This window comes from Poecilia formosa, unplaced genomic scaffold, assembly GCF_000485575.1.
Source record: "Poecilia formosa unplaced genomic scaffold, Poecilia_formosa-5.1.2 Scaffold111, whole genome shotgun sequence".
NCBI classification, from domain to species: domain Eukaryota; kingdom Metazoa; phylum Chordata; class Actinopteri; order Cyprinodontiformes; family Poeciliidae; genus Poecilia; species Poecilia formosa.
Window position 1 is genome coordinate 1,296,338 of NW_006800050.1, and position 23,532 is coordinate 1,319,869.

Here is a 23,532-nt window from a genome sequence, read left to right on the forward strand (position 1 = left end):
CACACACACACACACACACACACACACACACACACACACACACGCAAACACACTCACTCTACTTTCAAACAAGCTCCACTCCTGTCACTTTTAATAGGAATCTGCATGTTTTGCACATTTTCTGTCTTATATTTCTTATTCTGCAGCATCGACTTGATAAGAGTCAGTTTCACATTCATCACAATCTAAGCTGTTAACTAATAATCATGCTGTAATGATGAAATTGATGTTATGTGTTTGTTGCACCAGAGAGGGGCGAGTGTTAGGTAGGAAGGCAGTAGCCACCCCATCACAGTGGGCCATTGCTGGCTAGACGCCAATGTTATATGTCAATATTCGCTTTAGCCGATTCCAGTTTATCTTTAAGGTCTCTAAATAACAGCATGTATTTATAGTCATTCTAGAAATGATAGTTTATAGTAGAACCACAGGCAGTTTTCCAACATGAGTGTGTTTAACTCTAATTGCTTTAGAACGGACTGGTTTAAAAGATTCGAAGTTGACATTTTAATCTTTCTTTAGCATCTCAAATGGAGGATGAGCTAAACTTATTGCAAATATCAGCCTTTGTGTATTCCAGTGGTTTTCAGACCTTTCATAACGAGGACTAGTTCAGTAAATACTGCTCTGGGATTACTGAAATATTCTCCACTGAATTTCTCCTTTGAGTACTTTCTGTTTGATGTAAACAAAAACGTGCTAAAAGTATGGTTGGTACCTAAACCTCTACTGGGTTACTACGTACTAACAGTGGCAACTGAGAAGGTTTGAGAGCTTTGGCTCCTGACTTAACTGAGAGATTTTTAAAAAAAAAAAGTGACCAGCTTGTCCAAATCCATTGTGTTCCATGAGAGATGGAGGTCGACAGTTATACGTTATGTAAGTCGGGGCGCGGTCAATTTAACTGAATAGCCTAATGCAGGCTCCTTTTTATAGACCGAAGCGCGACAAAAAAAACGAAACAACCAGCAGTCACCAAAGTCTTGCTTTATATTCTATCAACCAGAATCAATAACCTACATTTTTAATAGTTTCTTACAGCTTTTGTGCTTTTTTTTCACTTTATTTTTAAACTTTTGACTCTGAAAATGACCAGCTTCTCTGTGGGGTCGCACGACCTAGTGGCACTTTGTTATGGTGCATTCACTGATCAGGAATAGACTGGATTTTTAAGTTTTCAGTTATGTGACTTTTTTTTTCTATGCATCTCTACCGTTAACATTTATTTATTCATTGAATTTGTTGTTTACTTATTTACTCTTTTGACTTATATGGGCTGCAGGTTAATGACTCCATGTAATCTGCTGGTTTCCTTAGACAGATTTCCCTTGAATTATTCCAATCATTTATAATTTGAATAATGAACTGAACTTAAATCAATATTTGATTACTAGAACAAGTAGGAGTGTATTTGTGATTAGACTGAAGTGACTTTTGCACTTCTTTAAGATAGCATATTGTGAACTGGCATTATATATAAAAAATGAATTCAGTGTAAGTTACGTACTCGTGTTGGTCATTTGTTTCATTCTCTGTAGCACAGTACGTATCAAGAATAATTCCCCACTCTAACATTCATCATGGAAATATAAAAACGATTAAATTTTATTGGCTTTGAGTTTTGATGCTTATCACTGTTCCCCACCTGGCCACACCTTTTAAAATCATTCTGGATACGCCCTTGATCAAAGCAGATAAGAGTGACAAAAAAAAAAAAGCTTTATATTTGAGAAACATTAATGGTAATTCCTTAAGTATTCTACTGTCAAAGGGTTTAAGCTTAATGCCGTTTGTTTAGCATTAGAAGGTCGCTTGCAACTTTGTGCTAATCCAATTCTGTATTTTCTAGAAAGAGTGGGAACCACTTCTGCTCATTTGTTCCTTTGCACCACTAACGCTCTCTAGACCAGAACCAAAACCCCATCTTCTTTCTGCCGTTCCCCAGTAAAGGTTTCTCTCTTGGACATATTATTTTGGTCCAGTAAGCTGCTTGCTTAAAATATGAGGACACACTTGAATCACATGCACGCAGGGAGATTTTGTTGCTCTGAATCCTGCCAGAATAAAGCAGCTGTTGCAAAAGATATTAACAGTGAAAGCCTAAGTGCATGCAACCAATGCCCTTACCCCACTCTAAAGAAAAATAAAATAAAATAAAAAATAGATGCAACTTCTCTTGACTAACATGCCCTATATTTCTTGTCTTTCTGCGTTTTGTCCCTGCCTTCTTCCTTTTCCCCCTTTCTAAGAAGATAGATGAAGAAAATGAGGCCAACTTACTGGCAGTGCTTACAGAGACCCTGGACAGCATCCCGGTGGATGAGGACGGATTGCCTTCGTTTGAGGCCCTGGCAGATGGGGACGTGACCAATGCCAGTGACCGGAGCTGTCCCTCCTCCCCAGACGCCTCACCTCACACCCCAGAGCCTGAGGAGCCTTCTTTGGTAAAACAATCTTGAACTTGATTTCATTCTGAAGTGCAGTTTTTTTTTTCCAATTATTTTAATTCTGAGTACCAGAGTTCTTACGTAGCTTTAAAACAGCCTAATAATGCTGGAGATAAAAAAATAGGTTTCCATGTCAAGCTATATGTTGGAATAGAGTAAAGACAATTGGTTGTAGTTCTAGACTTTATTTCTTCTTCCACTGATCCATCCATCTGCTTGTCCATCCATCTGCTTGTCCATCCATCCATATGTGTTGTATCCATTCATTCATCCCTTTTTTGTTCACCCATCAGTCCATCCATCCATCCATCCATCCATCCATTTGACTTTCCATCCATCCTTCCTCGCAGCCTGCAGGTTCCACTGTGTAGCAAGAGTTCACAATCACCTTTGTATTTATCCATGAACAAATACCTTATAAACCAAAGTGTGAATATTCAACACATTAGTCCAGAAAAGTGTGGCCTACTAACTTGGAAAATACATGGAAACCAATAGAGATTATTTCCATTTTGCTAGTACAGGTAGGACCTTTTAACAAGTTTAAACTCCAAAAGTGGTCATTTGTCTGCTAGAATCAGTGTTAAAGATACACTTTGTTGAATGTTCATGTGTTCGGTGAGGAGAAAAAAAAATTGTCTGAGAGTGTTTCCTGCTCAGTGCAAATTACATACTAATGCTATTGTTGTGGCTATTCAATGTGTGAACCCCTTGACATGGAACTCCAGTGACTGACACACAGATAAAGGACCAGAAGTGGAGTGGTTAAATATTGGCAATAAGTGAAAGCAGAAATCAATCCCGTATCGTATTTTTTATTTTTTTTTTCTAGCTGATCCTCAAACATGCATCTATTTGAAAAAAATAATCCAAACTTTTGGACACAAAGAATGTTTATCTGGCCTGTAATTTGCACTCGTGACCAGCTTTTTATGCTTTCGACCGAAAATGTTATGTTATTTTGTGTTATGGTTAATTTTATTCCATGCTGGTCCCTTTCCAAATGACCTTTAGGTAAATGCCTGGGTGTGTTTATTCAATCACATTAGAGCAGCCTGGTTATGCGGACACCAAAACACCTGCACAAGAAAGGAAAAGTACTCTGTTGTTGTTATGTCACATACTATAAACTCCTTACAACTATCTGGGCTTTTAAATGTGCCATAAACATTATCTTTTTATTTGTTCAATGTAACATCAATCCACTGATTGCACATTTACTGGACCCAGGCTGTGTAATTGAAAGGAAAATGGTCGTTTTGCATAACCCGCCATGTCTGCCTGTGTCTCTCTCTTTCTTTCTCCTTCTTCTCCCTCCATTCTGGTTCCGTTTGGGTCCATTTGCAGCTGAAGAAGCTCCTTCTGGCGCCCGCAAACTCCCAGCTCAGCTATAATCAATACACAGGTGGCAAGGCACAGAACCATGCAGCCAGCAGCAACCACCGGATCAGACCACCACCTGCCGTCGTCAAGGTGGGGACACTCACACACTCTCACACACACTCACACTCAAACATAAAATCCACATATTGGCTTTCTGCTGTTTTTTTCTGTTTCAGACTTGTGCGCAACATTTTTTTTTTCTGATTCCGGTCCCTGTCTGTCCCTTTCACATATTTTCTGTTTCGGTGGTCGCTTTAGAAGATGTTAGGCGACTGGTTTAGGAGCCTGCTGTCCCAGGAGGCCGGGCTGGCAATGAAAACAGGCGGATTGCTGTTGGGCTTTCCATATGAGGCATCAGCACTGTTGACTCATTAGCTCCAACACTTACATGCCTTGGTATAGTGCCTGCTAAAAAAAATACATAAAGAAAGAAAGAAAAACGAAAAACTGGCACTCTTGTGAGATTGATGTCTTCAGATGACAGGATAAAAGAAAAAAAAAGTCTAACTCATTATATGATCCTAAAACTTTTTGGTTTTGTCCATGATAATTTGGTTATTATCAGTTACCCGAGTCATTATACGGCTGTGGATGAGGATAAAACAACTCTCACTGTGCTACATGTTTAAAATGAAAAATGTTCAATATCTAAAATGTCCAAACTAGTAAAACAAACATGTGCATCAGATCGTAGCGCGTGGTAAATAAAGAGCAGACTGATTAGTGTGCGATCTGTGGGCTATATTTCCATGTGGAGTGAGTCAATCTTCTTTATTTGAGTCTATTTTCATACCTTGCCTTTGAGTCATCTCTTTCTGGAGCAGAGTGGATGAGGACTCCCGGAGGACATGGTGCGCGTACCGAGTGGCGTGGTGATGCTTAGGGGGGCCTACCAATTAGGATGATGGGCAGAAAGCCCTCCCACCATCACCTTTGAGACTTCTGGGCCGACGCTGCACTGTGGTTGTTACTCACTTGTCAGTCTTGCTGTCTTGCCCCATCTCTCTTTTTTTTGCTCTTATACTTTTGCCAAATAACTAACTAGCTAAATGTACCGTACCTTGGAGAAATAGTTGCACAACTTGAACTTTTTACATTTTGACCTTTCACACCCTTGAACTTAAAGGGTTCTTTTTCATTTTTTTTACGGGGATTTTATGTGGAAGACATATACAAACTAAGAAGAAAGCCCCTTTTAAAGAAACTTATAAGAAGATCAATTTGCAAGTTTCCACAAGCTATGTAGAGGACACAGCAAACTGAAAAACTGAACTTATTTGTAAAATACCAGCAGTGATGTAAAACTAACATGTAGCTTCACCCTCAACACACCATAGCAGAAGCAGCAATTATACGCTGTGGAAATGTTTTTCTTTCTTCAGGTAGAGCCAGCCAGTCAGAGCTGATAGGAAAATGGATGAGGCGAAATATAGGAAATCATAGAGAACCTCGTAGAGGTTAGGACAGCAACCCCAAACATGCATCCAGAACCACAATGCGGTGATATAGATCAGGGTGCCTAAGTCCAGTCCTTGAGCACGGACATCCTGCAACTATCCCTGCTCCATCACAGCTGAAACAAATGACTTAAATCCCTCATCGCCATGCCAATCAGCTCTGCGAAGGCCTAGCAATAAGCCATTCATCTGATTAAGGTGTGTTCATGAAGGGAGACATATTTTATATTGTTTATTTCCTTTTAACTCTTCTTCCAGTTTCTTTTTAAAGTCTGTTTGGCTGTGAACACAACAGTTTGACCTCAGTCACATGAAATAAGTATAGATTTTGCTATAAGTTTTATTTTTATTTTCTTGGGATTTGGTTTAAAGCATATTCATTTGATCAAAGCATATTAATTTATCGAGATCTAAGTCCAGTTCAGGATATGTGGCAAGAGTTGAACAGGGATGTTTACAGATGCTTTCCATCCAGTTACAGTGAGCTTGAGCTGTTTTGCAATAAAAAATGTGACAGAGTGATCTGTCTACCAAGACTGTATTTGTAATTGCAGGAGAAGTTGGTTCTAGAAAGCATTTACTCTGGGTCCCTTCCATTTCACAATTATGAGGGTTTTTGTGCTGGTCTGTCATTATCTCAGTAAAAGTACATTGCAGTTTGTGTTTGTGACATGATAAAATGGGGGAAAAGTTAAACAAATGTAAATTCTTTCGCAAGGTATTATAAAATGTGGGTCAGCGGTCTGTAACAAAGATAGGCAAACGTAGTGACTGTGTTACTTTGTTCCCGTTTTGCTCAGACGGAGAGCCCCTGGAACGGCAAAGCAAGAGGGGGCTCTGGCCAACAGAACCGCCCGGTGAGGCGACCTTGCACTGAGCTGCTCAAATACCTAACAGCCACTGATGACATCCTGCTACACACCAAAGCCAGCGATGCCAAGAGCGCCTGGGGGGGTCCCAGTAGCAGGGACAAGAGTAGCCTGGGTCTCAGTGCCTCATCCTCGTCCTCATCGCCATCCTCGTCATCCACCTCCTCGTTCTCCTCCCTGTCTTCCACTTCTTCCTCCTCTTCGTCCACAACCTCCAAGAAGAAGTCGGCTGTGCCATCACAACAGCAGCAACAGCAACAGCAGCAGCAGCAGCAGCAGTCGCCGCAGCAGCATCACCAGCGAGGTGAGAGCCGGGCTGCAGGCGAGTGTATTGTGGCTGGTCATGGGGCTGGGAAGTGGCAGCGTTGCTCTCACGATGACGGGGTTGAGGATTCGGAGGGTGCCTCTGTCCCTGTTGGTCGCAGAACCTACACCTGCGGCCATGCTCGCCCCAAACAGGAGCACGGGCCGCCCAATGAAGAAGGAAGGCCGCCAGGCGATGTTGGCCGCCTGGCCGCCGCTAGGTTCATTAGGTATATGCATTCTTATTCCCTCCCTCCCCGAGAGGTGAGTCACAGCTGTGAGCATTGCCGAGAGGCTGCAGGCGCCACTCAGTCTAGGCAAGGCTTTGGCAGACAAGGCCGTAGCAGCAGCGGCAGTGCCAGCAGTGCGCCGCAAAGGCACATCACGATGACGATTAAGAAAAGAGATGCTAAGCCGGGACACCCTTTACTTAGCCAGCTACTCACCTCCAAACAGAGGCCCACTCAATTTCTGGCCCGACTGCACCAACTCTCAATTACCCCTTCAGGTAGTTCTAGGAGCAAATCGGCCAGTAAGAGGTCTAAGGACCCAGCAAAGACTTTGTTCAAAGCACAAGAGAAGGAGGATAAAGATATCTCTGCTTATATAAACCAAGCTGAAGAATCTAATTCCAGACCCCCATTATCACCTATTACCTTAGACCTACAGAGCTGGGTTAATCAGCCAAATCCAGATCTAGATCTGGGCTTTGGACAAGAGCTGGGGTGGCCAGATCAGAGAGGCTTTGGGGAGGATGTTGACCATGATGATGACGGTGATGGTGTTGTTGTTGATGATGATGATAACCATGTCATAGGCCGCCCTGCCGTGGTGCTCTCACAGGGCCCACCAAGCCCTCTCCTCCCAGATACTAGCATTGCAGAGCCCTCCCCTCCCTGCATCATACAAGGGCAAGAGCCCCCACACAAGCAGGCACTCAGCGAGCACACCGATGACCAGGGCCACCTGTTGTTAGGTAATCATGACTGCATCCCCCCTCCCTCCCCCACCTCTGGCCTTATGATCTCTTGCTCTTTCTTCTCCTTCTGCTGCTCTAACCACTTCCGAGTTTGATTCCATAACTAACCTGTAGTCTAATTTAAATCTAACAGTGGACACACACACACCAATGACAGTGAAACAGCCTGCTCGCCAATGCTTTTTGCTAGTCCCAGAGGCATCTCAGGGAGAAAAAAAAAATAAAAATGGGAGAAGGGGTGAGCCTTGTCTTGCTGCTGTACATCCTGTTTTTAAAAAGTCAGTTCTTGAACTACCTTTGGCTGATTGAGCTGAGCGTGCTGAACATGCACATTTAGACTCAAATACCCGGACGCTGCTGTTTAGCATCGTGCCACCAAAGCCACATTCTCTTAGCTGGAGCACAAGTCGGCCAAAGCCTCGGGCAACTGCACAAGCTTCCTTGACTCTCCTTTCTTTCTTTCTTCCCCCCCCCTCCTCTGCTGTTGGTGCATGCAATCATGACTTTATTTTTCTTGTCCAGGGAGGGGCTCACCCACTGTCACGTGTTTTGTTTATAGCATTGTCTCTGTATGTTTTTTACTCCATTATGATCTGTTTGTTGTCAAACGCAGTCTGTTTGTGTGTAGATGCCATCACTCCATCCTGCCTCACAGAGTAAATAGTACATATATATACATATATGTAGATATACATTCAAAGAGAGTAAATTGTTAAAATGGGGTCAATTTAAAAAGCACAACATCAATTGAAGCAGAGATGGGTGTTTTTTGTAGTAATAATTGTATTTGTTGCACCAATTTGAGATTAAATGTTGCAGAATATGGACCTTGTCTCTTCTGCCGTGATTGTCATACCTAGATCAATAATTACCCATGCTCCTTTGTGTTCTGCAGCCAAACCAACCACCTTGCCACTTCCTTTGACCCCAGAGTCTCCAAAGTAAGTGTGTGAAGTTTTTCCAATTATTCTAGGCTAAAAAGCAGCAACGAATTAGAACACAAAGACAAAGCCAAAAGAAATGATATAAACTAGAATTCAAGCTGAGGCATTTTTTTGTGACTCATTTCCATTTTTTTAGATCACAGAAAACGTCAGTCTTTGCATCTGTGGTTTTAAATTATTGGGTCTGTTTTGTCTTTCAGTGACCACAAAGGATCACCCTTTGAGAACAAAACCATTGAACGCACATTAAGTGTGGAGATTGCTGGAACCCCAGGTGAGCATGTTTTTCTGCTTATCTAAAATATATTTGACTATTGGATAAACCACCAATTGTTCTAATTCTTGGCAAGCGTCTTGCAGATAGGGAGGGGTTAATAGTAGCTTTTCCTGTTGTCTTTGATAGCTCCGACACAGATTAAAGTTCAAGGTGAAAGACAAAGAAAGTCTTTTTATAGGCACAAGTATTGATTGTCTTTCAAATCTCTGCATGATTTATTAGCAAAAACCTCCCTGACCCTCTTTTTTTATCTGAAGGTGTTATAAGCTTTTTCATTATCTGATCCTAATATTATCTTGAACAGTAGTAAGTGCCTTGCAAAAGTATTTCAACCCCATAAACTTTACATGATGGGACATAATGTTCATGAACTTCAACATATTTAAATGATTTTAATGATTCAATTTGGAAATCCAAATCCAATGCCAAGTAGTGCATAATTGTGGAGTGGAAAGAAAATGACACATTGTTTTTAAATGGTTGTTTTTTTAAAAGTGTAGTCTTTCTGGCATTAGAAGGCCAATAACTTTTTGATTATAAAAAAAGTTATTGGTGTCCTTTCCCCACAACATGACATGTTTTTCTGTTACATTAAATCCCAGTAAATACACTGGGGTGTATTGTTGGAACATGATAACACATTAAAAAGTTCATGGGGGTGTAAATACTTTTACCTTAACAGTATAAAGCTGGAAATTGAAACGCATGTATTAAGCAGCATAAGCACAGTCTTTTTCAATAAGCAGACTCTTTTGCGAGTCGTTTCTAAAGTCTGTGGTTCTGTTATGTTATATTTTTGGGGACACTTATGTCTCATTGCCGGAAGCGTTGTTTGGCATCGTTCAGTTGCAATAAAATCAAAGCAATGCTGCCAAACTGGGAGTCATTCATTTCTTTATCACGTTATTAGAATTATTTTAGTAACAACCACACAGTTATTTGAGATTAATTATCTAAGGTCAGTAAAACTAAAATGGATTGCCCTTTAGCCTCTAACACTGGTCCCTTAGATATTAATTTACAAGCAGAGGAAGTGATCCTTTCGTTAGCCTCGTGTGTCCATTGGACCTTCTACTTGCAGGGGACAGTAATTTAACCGCTCCACCCCCCCCCGAGAGGTGTGTTTTTCTGGTTCTGGTTTCAAATGTTGTTTAACCCTTTGTGTAGATAAGCTCTCAGGGTCAAATGTGATTTCCATGGAGGCCTGGAGGGAGCATAAGGGCAGGAGTCCTTAAGCTCTGGCAGCAATCAAGCTCAGTTAATATTTCCTCTCATTTTATTGCACGTGGCCAAATTTGTTGACCCGCAGCCAAAAATGCACGGTCATTGCGTTCCACGCGTCCATTTTTTACAGCCGTTATTAAAACAAAAGCCCTTCACCTGACTCTCTTTCTAAGTCCCGTGCAAATTTGGAGATTGAATATTAGCAGGAAAAGTCATTAGTGCGGAAAGCTCAGGGTTACCGAGGCCCATTTCGTAGTTAGAGATTAGCTGGTATATGAGACAGATGGATGTAGATCCCAGTGAAGCACGAGTGTAAGCTCCTACATGTGCCTTGCAGATTTAGAGTAGCATTCCACCGCAATAGAGATAATGGTGTTGTTACAGATAATCAGATGGAGTTTAGATGGGTACATGCTTCCACTTTCGCAGCAGAACAGACGGACACCGATGCAATATTTGGAGAACTACTGAAAAAAAAAAAAAAGTTGAAGTTGCTGTTGTAAAGAATAAAATACTTATTTTTCACATTTCAGATCAAATAAAAACATTTGCAGTCGGCACGGTTGTTTGACCCTTCTCGGAGAGCTTCTCCGTAGACCAGAAAGAGGCAATGAAGACCCCCTAGGGCCCTAGTTTTCAGGTCTAATCTCATCCAACTAGAAGTTGTACTTTGTACTGCTGTGTTGTCTTTATTTACTCTATCACAAGACATGTAGCTGTTATCTGTGTCCCTATTTGCATAGCTTACTTCGGGATCAACTCTTTAAGCCTGGCGTTAATGTGGTCTTTGTGGTCTCCTTGCAATTTACGGCTCTCTTGCCAGTCTTGCTCACTTATTCCATAATTTTTTCACCAGTCTCTGCATGATTGGTGTTTGTGTCCCACGGATCATCCATCATTAGCAGGTTTGACTGAGAGGCACATATTTGTCTAACTCTGATTTATTTCTGGCACCCTGTTGCTAATGGCTCCTAGTTTATGATCCCATGCAGAAATTGGTTTGGACAGATGGTGCTTCATTGGTGAAGCAGAAGTTTTTCGGTCGTTCTCCAACACCTACTTTCTGTTCTCCCTGTACTTCCAAAAGGTATTTAGAATCACAAAATCGCTTCGTAATTTGTGGAGTTACAATCACAAACTTTACTGTATCTATTGGAATTTTAAGTGACAGAAGTGACTTTAACAACAACCGTTCTCTAAAGTGCTCAATGGTTTGTTGGAGAGTATTAGTTTGCAGATGCTGTCATTCCAATCTGACTGAGTTTGAGCTCTTTTTTTTTTGCAGTGAAGAATGGTGATTTCATGCATGACGAATCACCATGGGAAAAACGGATGGAAAAAGGGCCTGTGGAGAGCACGAGTGCTTTCAGTCCGAAATCATATATAGAGATTTAGGACGTTGATAGTCGCCTAGCTCCCAACCGCAGCATGCTACTTTAAAAACACTCTCACTTTTGTCTCCAGCTCCTATCTTCTCTTCAACAAGACATCTGACTGGTGCATATTCTAACACTGGATTTGATACTAATAGCTGTCATTTGATAGGAATCCACTGGTAGGGGAAGAATGACGTGCTCTATAGGAATGGCAAACAAGGAGGGGTGGAAAGAGTGTAGGTGTTTCAAAGTGCCCGAGTTTGACTCCAGTGAGAGACTGTTAGTGACAAGTGCGCCTGTGTGTGTGGGCACATTTGTTCTGTGTGAGACAGAAACAGGGGAAGATGAAGAATGACAGAGGAGGGAGGGAAATGGAGATTGATCTAGCGGAAGATGGCAGACACAAGGAAGACGGAAAAGACTGAGCTGGAGAAAGAAGGAGACTGAGAAAGGAGGCGGGAATGAGGGGAATGAAAGTAATGGCAGTGTCTGTTTGTGCGAGCGCAGTAACAAAGCTATAAAGTGGGCTCATCTCAGGACTTCTCATATAACTGCCATCTGTCTGGTTGTAAATCTGTAGGAGGAAAAGGGGAGCGGTGGGGGAATGTTGGGTACGAGCGGCAGAAAAGAATGTCAACCCAACCATCACTTCCTCTATTGCCTCAGCGACGTAGCATCTTGCCATTTGGACATCTCGAAGAATGCCAAAATGTGCATAAAAGAAAGAGATGTTCATTGTCCTCCAAACTGTACTGAAGGGTAAACTCGAAACATGTGTAACGTCATTTTAGTGAGGGGTCTTTTTGACGTCCGTGACTTCTTGTATGGGTTTTTTTTATATATATATTTTCCATTAGATGCATTAAATTTCTTCTGGGCAAGATTGTTTTTTTTTACATGAAAATGGATCTTTTCAAGGTCGGAGACAAGGAGAATGGCAAGACATCCATATTAAGTTACACAGATCATTACATTAATCTGTCAAGATTGCAATAAAATAGGATTAGACCAAGTGAAAGTGAATATTTTAATCAGACATGTATCTGTGTCCACTGTCTATAAACTGACCTGGGAGTTTATAGATGAGTGAGACATGAAGGGAGGGAGTGGGGGGACTTCTGGTGCCTGGTGAGGATTACAATATGATTTGCATTTCATTACACCCACCCAACCACTCTGTCTGTCTTCCTTGCCCCCTCAGGTCTGACACCACCTACCACGCCCCCACACAAAGCCAGTCAAGAGAATCCTTTCAAAGCATCTCTGAAAACCAAGTTGTCCTCGTGTTGCTCCTCGGCCTTGACGTGCAAAAGAGCCAGGCTGAGTGAGTTGGGCGCCGGCGCTTTGGCCCCGGCCCCAGGTGCCTCAGCCGGGGGCCCTGCCAGGAAGGGTCCCGAACAGACTGAGCTCTATGCGCAGCTAAGCAAAGCATCCACCGCCCTCCCTTACGCCATCGCTCAACGTGCACTGGGGGGCGGCCTTGAGGGGCACTGCGGCACTGGCAACAACAAGCGGGCCGCTGGGCAGGATGGCCACAGCGACCATGACTATTGCCAGGCACTGGCTGCTTGTAAGATGGATGGGGGCATATCCGCTGTTTCCATGGCTACATCTTTGGAAATGACATTCACCCCGGGTGCCACCTCCACTGGCAAGGTGGAGAACAGGCAAGTCGTCGAATGTATGGACTCAGTCATGTCAACATCGTTTCTGTCATCTTCTTGTTCTACATCATCATCCTCACTTAGTCATTTGACTAAAGAGCAGAAATTTGTCCCCGTGGATGGAGATGCTTGCCGTGTCAGGGGCTTAGGGGAGCGTACCCTTCCACAAACCACTCAGATACCCACACAGGGGGGCACTGCTGTTAGGGACCAACTGCAACTTTCTGCCACCAGCCGGAAGCCCCTGTGCGACCAGGAAATCAGAGCAGAACTCAACAAGCACTTTGGCCCTCCCCTACAAGCCCTCTATACTCAGGGTGAGCAGGAGAGAGACAATAGCAGTAAACCAAACAAGCCTACAACCCCCCAGTCCCCTGAGGGGGGAGAGATTGACTTTTACTCCCAGAGACTGTCCGGATCCAGCTACCTGCACCCAGGGTTTCTGTCCTTTCAAGACGAGCTGGAGCTGGATGATGGCCGTGAGAGTCGCTTCATCTTTCCATGGGAGGGCACCCCTCTGGACCTACTCTTTGACTGCTCTCCCCGTTCTCCCTCCTGTTCCCCACCATCCACTTGCTCCCCTTCACGAGGCTCCGTCTCCCCACCGTCCTCCCTTCTCCTGTCACCTAGTCGACCGTTCTGCTGGACCAGCAGCGGGTCCCGTTCCCGTTCACGGTCCCACTCCGGCTCCCGCAGCTCCTCATCACGATACCGCAGGCGCTCTCTGTCCAGCTCACCAGACAGACGTCCCTCCTCTTGGTAAGTTGCTTTTCCAATCATTTTAAACATTGTCTGCATCCAAGATTCTGACCATTGAATAGCTCCGCAGGTCAACCAACTGGGTTGGAGTAAAAATTCAAATGTGCAAAGCATAATTGCCAACATCTAGGATATTTTGATTGTTAATCTGATATCGGAATCTAAATATTTGTTGACTCTGACATTGTTCAATGCAAAATGATTTTACTGGTAAATGGCATGTCGTTTTTAGTAATGGTGTGGCACATTTAAGCAAACCCAAGGTGTTACATTGTTTTAATATTTTTAATACAAATTTTAAAAACCTTTGAATACACCCATATTTCCAAACTTTGTCAAAATTATCTTTACGTAAGTCTTAAATTTGAGCACATGTTTCTTCTTCCCCATGGTTTTGGGTCCTGGTAGAGGCGCAATTATCTGTTATGTTACTCTTTAATACTATGCTTTGGCAAAACAATAAAGCCCTTCATCCAGGGTTGTAAAGAGCTCTGTCTGAAGGACTTCGAGGCAGGGCTGGTCAAAGAAAGTCTTTTTGTAACACTGGCTTTTTGTTTCATAGGGACTTAAGTAGATTCAGTTTTCGTTTTTCATTTCCGTATAAATGGACTGTAGTGGTCTTGTGCTTTTTGTAGTCCAAAGGACTCCAAACCACTTTACACTATGGTCAGTCATTCACCCATTCACACTCTGATAGTGGTGAGTGTCTGGCTCATTCATATTGCAGAGTAAAATTAACTACAATATAGCATGCTCCTACAAAGTACCATGGAGTGCGGTTCTGTGACTGGAGGCTGATGAAAATAACGTCCCATCCAATTCTAATACCAATATTGGATCAGATTGGTCATAACTTCACTATAAAATCTCTTACTCTTGTCTGGGACATTTTCTGGTGTGAGGCTACTGATGACGCAAGCTTGGTGTTGGTTTAAGCTATTTTTTTTTTTTTTAACAAATTCTTCAGCTCCTCAGCCAAGATAGAAAACTGAGATTTTACTGTCAGTTTGTACTCTCATGACATAGCACCTCAGTGTCCAGAAAGCTACTGAAAAACCAACTAACTAGCAGTCTCCTCTTAGATCTGATTTTAAAATATCAGTTTAAAAAAAAATCTCACTAAACAGAGTCACAAACGTGAGAAGAACGAAAATGAGTGAAATGACAACATGAAAGGTTCTCTGGACTTATCCAGAGAATGAGTTTTCATTTTTATGCAAGGGAGTTTTATTTTATTCTGTCTCGCACACTCCCTCTTTACACACCAACTCCCCCTGCTCCCATTTTTCATGAATTTATTTATTTATCTGTATATGTTGTTTTTTTTTTCTTTCCATCTGATGCCAGATCTTAAAACAATAGTTTTAAGAGGCAGCTGTTGTTTTTTATCGCGTGGCAAAAACCTTCCTCTTTTACATCCCCGGAGATAAAAGCCAAATCCAGACTGGGGGAATATGGTCTCAACACCCTCTCTCAAAAGAGATCCCTATCATCATAACCCTCTGTGAGAACTACGTTACCCATGTTTCTCTTTGATCAGTGCCGAGGGAGGGTTTTCTTTTTTTTTTTTTGGTAGCAAAACAAAGGCAGAAACTTGCGACTGAGAATGATATGAATAAATTGAGTTTGTCAGCAGTGCTTCATTGAGTGGCTCACAGTGGTGGACTCTGCTGCAGTGACTCACTTTGTTTGCATGATTACTGAAAGGTCAGTTTACTCCGCAGAGCCAATAGAATCACTTTATCTTGTTCAGACCCTTGCTCTTCATCCTAAACCAACTTGCTTGTAAATTATACTGTAATAGCCTCGAGGTATTCAATCAAAATCTGACACAAACGGGGTTGGAGTTTAGAAAAAAAAATAGTCAGATGACAGCAGGAAAACAGTACTCTTGGATTAGTGTTCATTGTTATAACTTGTCCTCTAGATTTATTGACAATCCAAGCTACACGGCCATGATAATCTCTTTTTTTTTTTTTTTTTTTTTTTTTGGTGCAGTTCTTACAACAGTGAGATCCAGTCAGCACACAGCTTGTCTGTCTCAGCTCCTGATACTTTATACTTTAAGCCTATTAATTATTATTATTGTAAATATGGGCAATTTTATATGGGTAGCTTATTTTTCTTGATGCAACTTACTGACCTTAGAAGATCAATACACATCTTACTTGAATGCCATGTGTTCATTCTGCTGTGTAACCCAACACCTGATGTAACGCAGAAAACAGTGGAGGTTTAAAATAGTAAGATCTGTCCTTAACATTGTTAACAATACAGCATTCTGTTATGGATGAAATATGTAGCAATGTTTTTAAAATGAATCCCAATGCATCCTATATTTGAAAAAATATTTAGGAATATAAAAGATGCTTTGTCTAATTAGAGAACTTTGAATTCAGAAAAAAATCTTAACGGACAAAACTACTCGGGGCAACAAAATATAAAAAAATATTAAAACTGGGGGGGGAAATGGATTTAGTAAGGTTTTACAAGCATTGGGAAAGCATTAAATAACTTTTAATTATTCAGTGAACTTTTACTTTTGACTTTCATTAAAAAAAAAAGTAAAAATGCTTGTTTGATAGTAAATAGAAATGGTGCCACTAGTTGTGCTATTTCGCAATATGTTTATCCTCCCGGCCCACCCACTAAATGAAAGTACTCAAATTAAAGATAAGATAGTACTACTGCAATAAAAGATGAGAATTTATCTGAAAGCACCTTGAAAACAGGAAAGTCGGCAAAAGAAGAGGGTGCTGTGGCCTGTTTCAACGTACCTTCTGTCTGAAGAAGCACACCTTTGCTTCCCAAACGTCTCCCTTTCTATTATTTACGTGTTCCTCCTTCAGGAACACTTCAATAATTGAGCACCAGAAGCTGAAGGAGAGAAAGGCGTACAAGCTCCACAGTCAGGCCACCGGGGTCTAAACTATTGACCACATCTTCATACAACATAGATACAGGCACACATCTAAGCCAACTCAGCTGTGGAGAAAAAAAAAAAAAGAAGAGAAGAAATCAGCGATAAATGATGAACATTTACTGAGTTACATGAAGACTAGGTGGTGTTTTAAAAGGAGTTGAACGCAAAAGTAAGATTCCGAGTTTGGCGTGATTAAATCAACCCAGGTGTCAAAGCTTTAAAGAAGTGAGCAGCTTTTATTTTTGTTTGAAAGCGATGTGGTTTAGTGGAAAGAAATGTCGTCCTTACCGCTTTTTTTTTCCTCCGGCTTTTTTACCTTCAGGTCTCATCACGGCTCTGATCTGAACGCCGTCCGCTCGAGACTCCATAAGAGCCCTCACCCTCAGTCTCGATCTCCGCTCAGCCGCAGGCCAAGGTAATTCATTCAGTATGAATTATTCAGTCCTCTTGTTTAATATGCATTGTTAACTTAAGCTTAGTTGTGTGATTCGGGTGAAGAAAAAATGTTTAATGCGTGCAAATTTCCAGAGAAAATCCCTAGGATTTATGACATTATTGGCAAAATTCAGCCAGCAACACCTATCTCTTCTGTTCCACTTCAAATGCATGCACAACACAATCTCTGCTACAAAACATAGTGATGGATGTATCATACTATGGGGATCCTTTTCTTTATCTGGGAGAAGGAAGTTGACCAAAGTTGATGGGAAGAAGCATGGAGCTACATGTACAGCAATCCTGGATGAAAAGTCATTAGATTCTGCTAAGGGAAGGTTCAACTTCCAGCAGGACAACGACCTTAAATATACAACCAAAACAACAATAAAATGGTTATTTAAGTGTTATAATTGCCCAGCCAAAGTCCAGATCTGCATCTGATTAGGAATTGTGTTAAACTTGAAAATTTATGTTCACAGATTCTTCTCCAGCCAATCTGAATGAGCTTATGCTTTTTGGAAATAAAAAATAAAAATAAAAAATAAAAAGTCTCAAGAAGCGCAAAGCTGGTAGAGAAAAAGCCCCAAAGCTCTAACTGCAGTGAAAAATTGTCTTACAATCTATTGACTCGTGAGGATTGAATACAAATGTTCTTTGTATTCCTTAAGATTTCCAAATCATACTTGTGCACATGCATGCGACGCTCATTAGAAGATCCTCGCAGCTTTTTTTTGCTGCCGCGTCTCCAACTAAGTGCATTTGGAGTCTTCTGAGAAGCGCTGCAGAGGCGTTGGGACTTCATATGCAGAGAAGCGCTGGCAAAGACTGACCCCGTCTCAGCGCTCTGAACCGATTTGGCATCCGCGTCCCTAATGACACCCGACAAGTCCGAGAGCTGCTCATCAGTGGAAAACTTAGTGGACACGTCTTGTACTAGTCTGGGGCGGTTGGGAGAAAGCGGCGCTTTCCCTCTTGATGAAGCCCTAACTAAGCAGAAAGTAATGACATGTGAAGTTGTGCTGACAGCTGCAGCTGCCAGGGTCCCCGACTGTGCCGCTTGCCCGGCGCTCCCGCGGGCCCATCCTGCGGAGGCTTAGGCTTCTCAGCGATGGTGAAAAGACGTCTTAATAATACGTCCATCTCCTTCACTTTGCGACAAAACTTCTCCGGCGTCGGCAGACGTGTCCTCGGCAGCAGACACCGGCAAATTGTTCCTCGTGCGCGCGGAGGGGGACGGCGGTGGGGCGGGGGGACCGAGATGGATCTCACACCTTCCTCTGCTTCTTTCCTCCCGCACAGGTACGACAGCTACGAGGAGTACCAGCACGAGAGGCTTAAGAGGGAGGAGTACCGACTGGATTATGAGAAGCGGGAGTTCGAAAGGGCCGAGCAGAGGGAGAAGCAAAGGCAAAAAGCCATAGTGAGTCAACTGACACGTCTAAAGTCACATATCCTGTTTGTTTTTTGTTTTTTGTTTTTTTGTTTTTTTAAGGTTGACTTGACTTCATCTTCCTGCAACAACACTGATAAAAGAGCACATGTAATCAGTGTTGTGGCACAGCCCACAGAAACCTCCCACAGACACACACATTACTGAGGATGAGGCAGCCTCCAGCTCTGTGCTGTGTGCCAGAGCCTCTCTCTGCAGAAAAGAATACATACAAACTGAGTTTCTGAATGATTCAGGCGACAGGCCCTTCCTCTTTATCTCCGGGTTGCGTATTTTTAACATCTCTGTCGTCTGGAAACACTGTCGACTCCGATTAATCACACCACGGGGTACAACGTGAAAATAGCAGCAAGAAAAGGAGGGGATATTAAAAAAAAAAGAAGAAGAAAATGTCCACAGATTTCTTAAGTTTTTCTCCCTTTTTTCTGTATCTATTTCACAATTCATCACAATTCAGTGAACATCGCATTTTTCCCTTATCTACCGCCCCTCTCCTTGTCTCAGTGGGAAATTATTCAGCTTTCCAGTAGGCTGACACAGCTACCGCCCGTTGATAAAACACACATTAAAATGATACAGTAACCCGAGCTTGTGCTTGTGCTTAGGGTGCTCTGAGGTTTTTTTTTTTTTTTTTTTTTCCCCCCCCAGAGTCCAAGATGCAAACATTCACAAAACCGTTGAGCTGAAGCTGTCAAATACACTTTGGGAGGCCACAGAAAGAAAAAAAAAAAAAGAAACTTTCCAAATGTCTGTTTTGCTGTTATATGCACACACACACAACACAAGCAGCCTTCAGGGTGCCATCACAAAAAGGCTACCTATTTATCAGCTGTCAGCATCAAACCCCATAGTTCAGCAAATACGCGTTTTTATTTTGAAACTAAGCATAAAACGGAGTGGAGGAAGGAGGACAGTAATCTGTAGCTCATTTGTATCTTTCTTAGCCTGAAAGCCACCAACACAAAAGTCAACTTTGGGTTTGGTGTGATGATTTGTATTTGTTTGCGTTTTTGGTGTTTAAAATTGCAACAGACCTCAGTGGACTCCCCAAAGCAATGGCAAGTGAATGAATCCATAAATAATTCAACTGACTGTAGCCTCAGGAGTTAAATGATTAGAGGACGCAATTAAAACTAATCAAAGGCACTAACTGCTGCCTGTTATGGTTTGTTCTTAAATTTCTCAAGATTATTATATATACAGTATATATATATATATATATATATATATATATAGTACATGCCTCAAATCTTGAATCTTCCCTTGCATGCAGTCGGCAATTACATCTCATGAATTGGAATATCCTCTAGAAGTGCATTTAGATCTGTAATTAAATTCAAAATATGGATTTTTATCACATATCAATTACACACAGCGACATATTTCAAGCATCTGCTTCTGAAAATGTACATGGTAATGGCATAAAGGTACTGACGTTCCACAATATAAACATTAATTAGGTAAAATCTGAAATTATTTTTGATCATTTCATATTTTAAGAGGCTACTTTATGAAATTAAGAATCAGCGAACGCTGCCATGATGTAACAATTTTCTTTTAGAAATGTTTTATGTAGTTTTCCAATCCTCAAAGACAAACTAATGAGTGAAAAAATGTCTTTGTGGTTCTCTGGACTAGTTGAGCTCTATGCAAGCGCAGGCACATCTTAATCATCAAATTATTTATAATGGCAGTCAGATCTCAAAGAGAAAGCCTAGAAATTTGCCCCACCAAATGCTAGTTTTAATGTCATTTGGATGCAAATAGTTTTGTAATCATAAAACCCTTCCAGTGTGAAAAATAGAATTCCTTTATGTTGCAACGACAGCTGCCTTTTCTGATGTATGACTCAGTCAGCCTGTGGCTTTATTTTTAGACTAACCAAAAGAGGAACCAAGCCCAAAACTTAAGTCGCGGCATCATTTGATAAAAATCATTCCGCCTCAGGTTGATGAGTTGCGGAGAGAGAAAAGAGGAATTGCGGTGTCAAGGTAGATTGAAGGCGCTTCCAAACTGCTACGCCCATCAGATAAAGGAAGCAAACAGTCAGACGAAAACAGGGGGCCATAGTCAGCGGCGGTATCCACAGGAGTGATCAAGACCAATTCATTTAAGCCTAGTGAAGAAAGAAGGGGGAAATGGAAAAAAAAAAAAAACTTCTCCTCCCTCCAGCACCGCCACCATCTTCTAATCTCTTCGCGCCGGCTCTGTCTTTCTGTTTTAACGAGCAGGAGGAGAGACGGGTGGTGTACGTGGGGCGACTGAGGTCCGACTGCAGCCGATCAGAGCTGAAGCACCGCTTTGAAGTCTTTGGGGAAATTGAAGAATGTGCAGTGAACCTGAGGGACGATGGGTAAGGCTCCAGGATTTTTTTTCCCCCCTTCTCATCGGTTTGCATCTTAGCCGTAGTCTAGCATCGGTGGGTGGTGGTGGGATGGGGGGACATTTATTTTAGACTTCGCAACAAAACATAATCACTCAACTGGATTGCTAAACTTCACTGCAAGGGACAAAGACAGAAGCTTGCGATACCAAAGTTTCTCCTGACTCATCTTTGTACCAAAGAAAACACCTTTATTGATTCTCTTTTGCATATAAATAGCACGATCATCATCTAAGACAAGGTCTTTTGCTGGGTCACTCCTGTCCTACGGCAACATGACGTCGCCTTTCTCTGTTTTCTGACCAGGGACAATTTTGGCTTCATCATGTTCCGCTACACCTGTGACGCCTTTGCCGCCCTTGAGAACGGACACACCCTACGCAGGTCGAACGAGCCTCAGTTCGAGTTGTGTTTTGACGGACAAAAGCAGCTCTGCAAATCACGATACACAGACTTGGGTGAGTGCTGCGTTTTGGGGGTTTTCGCAGACAGCTGTTCAGCATGTTGGTGTAACTAGAGGGCTGTCAGTAAAATAACAAGAGGGTAAGGGGCAAATACGTTCAGCTCTGAACATCTCCACGAGGCTTTCAAGGCTGAAAATTGCAAAGTGAGGGCAAAGGTCAGCCTGGGAACGGGTCGAGAATGGAGCTCCATCTCCTTCCGCTGTTTCCTTAAGATCCACCGCATCTTAAGGAAAACGAGACGTGCTCCATCACTCACTCGGACATGGGATGCACGCTTCTGCTTTCTCTGCGTTAGCGGGTTAAAGACGGCACCTAAAAGCATCAGCGGCTTCATGCACTGATAGGCGCGTGAACATGGGAATCCCTTTAGGAGTTCAGAGGAAGTAAATTAAGTGGAAAGTATTAAAGAAAGAGTAGAAAAGAGCTGAGGTAAGAAGGAGGGAGGTGAGAGGAGGTCTCAGCAGTTTTCAAGTCCATCTGTTGTCGACCGTCGGAGGTAAGAGCCTCTATACGAGACGTAGAGGCTGTTCTTTCACACTACCACCCCGGCTACTTCTGCCTACGCACACACACACACCCTACCACCTTTACTGGCTGTGTGGGACTCATGGAAGACTGCAGTATGGCACTATTCATCTAACTCCCCAGGGCGAACATACACAAACATTCAAACATAGATTTAGCTGGAATGGAGATGGCAGAAGGTTGACTGATGCATTTGATGATGCATTTGATAAATAATGCAAGCAATCAGTGAAATCGAGGCTTTTTCTCCCCTTTCCCCCCCTCGCATGTTGCCCTACTTTTGACACATGAAAAAAGTTGAGTTGTTTCTATCTCCTCCGATAATTCAGCAGTGACTAAACATCGTGTGATACTGTTGAAGCCAGATATATAAATACACTGCAAAGAAGGAGACACAGCCTTTGATCTCACAATAAATCATAGGAAACTTTCTGTTTAAGTTAGGATTGTTAAAATTATTTCCATTTGCTACATGACAAAATAATAGGGAGACATTTTATACCATTTTTCCCCATTCAGAAATGTATTATTATTATTATTTTTTTAAATATTTTTTTGGCTCTAGTGGCCTTTATTTGACAGGAAAGTGGGTAATGAGAGAAGGGGGAAGACATGCAGCAAAGGTCCCCAAGGCCGGGAATCGAACCTGCGACAGCTGCGTCGAGGACTAAGGCCTCTATATGTGGGTTGTGCTTAACCCCTGCACCACCACAGCATACCCCCAGAAATGTAATTTATTCCCTGAATATTTTTGCAGAATTACATTTTAATCCGCTTGTTCACTGAAATTTTGGCTCAACTTTGGCTGCACATGTTTTCAGTTTTACCTTCAAACGTTCCATGAGACTGATTTTAGACCTTTCTGACAACACCTCTAAAATTATAAAATGGACTGGTATGCTTAATGCCTCTGCCTGGTTAGACTGAAGCTTTAAGATTATTTAAGATTTTGGTTGTAGAGGTCATCTCCTACCTGAACAGTATGATGACTGACACATTGCCGCTTGTAGCATCAAAATTGAGTGAATGGTCAAATTTGACACCGTTGGGGTTTCTCGAACCCAACAATAGGGTATGTAAACTTCTAACTTTGAAGAAAGTAACAGCGTATTTTGTCTTTCATTGTTCTGGCATGTTCTGGCAATAGAAATAATTTCTGTATCTAAACAACTGGTTTAGATCTTACGTGAAACATGACCTGCTGCTTCAGGTGTTTGCACAGCAATAACAGACCACTTCTTCTATTCGGCGATGAAATCTAAGATGGGTATTGACGTTTTAGCAGCAACTCAAGAGGACAGAATTCTAAATGACCCTGCTTCGCGAGAGTCAATGGGTCACTGAAGAGAAAGAGCTTTTTCTAAATAAATGTTGCAATTCCCAAACATTTCCAGCCATTACCCTTTTTAAAGAGAAGATGACAAACAGAAACAGCTGCTTATCCCAGAGCCTTGAGGACAGGCATTATGCTGAAATTGACTAATCAGTCTACTGGAATGGAAAGGCCTTCATTCAACTGTCTTATTGTCAAGAGCAGACTATTTTCGTCCGTCCATATTGATAGCACATGTTAAAGAGATTGAGAGGACCGTTTTCTAATACTGATGTATCCAAACTTCTTCCTAGTCTTTTTTTTTTCTTTTTTTTTTGTCTTTGCGACAGTGTCC

General features: G+C 42.1%; 1 protein-coding gene across 9 annotated transcripts in view; it reads left to right on the plus strand.

Moving 5' to 3' along the window:
* ppargc1a (peroxisome proliferator-activated receptor gamma, coactivator 1 alpha) overlaps nucleotides 1-23,532 on the plus strand; it is a 313,605-nt gene that overhangs the window by 285,605 nt on the left and 4,468 nt on the right. For 3 of the 9 annotated variants that reach the window (XM_016675240.1, XM_016675241.1, XM_007559952.2), the window contains exons 3-11: nucleotides 2,250-2,444; nucleotides 3,795-3,920; nucleotides 6,088-6,689; nucleotides 8,583-8,656; nucleotides 12,461-13,682; nucleotides 16,928-17,020; nucleotides 18,343-18,463; nucleotides 20,725-20,846; nucleotides 21,183-21,334. In XM_016675240.1, the coding sequence (XP_016530726.1) occupies nucleotides 2,250-2,444; nucleotides 3,795-3,920; nucleotides 6,088-6,689; nucleotides 8,583-8,656; nucleotides 12,461-13,682; nucleotides 16,928-17,020; nucleotides 18,343-18,463; nucleotides 20,725-20,846; nucleotides 21,183-21,334 (2,707 nt within the window). The other 6 variants (XM_007559954.2, XM_007559953.2, XM_016675242.1 and 3 more) reach the window with 4 other exon arrangements.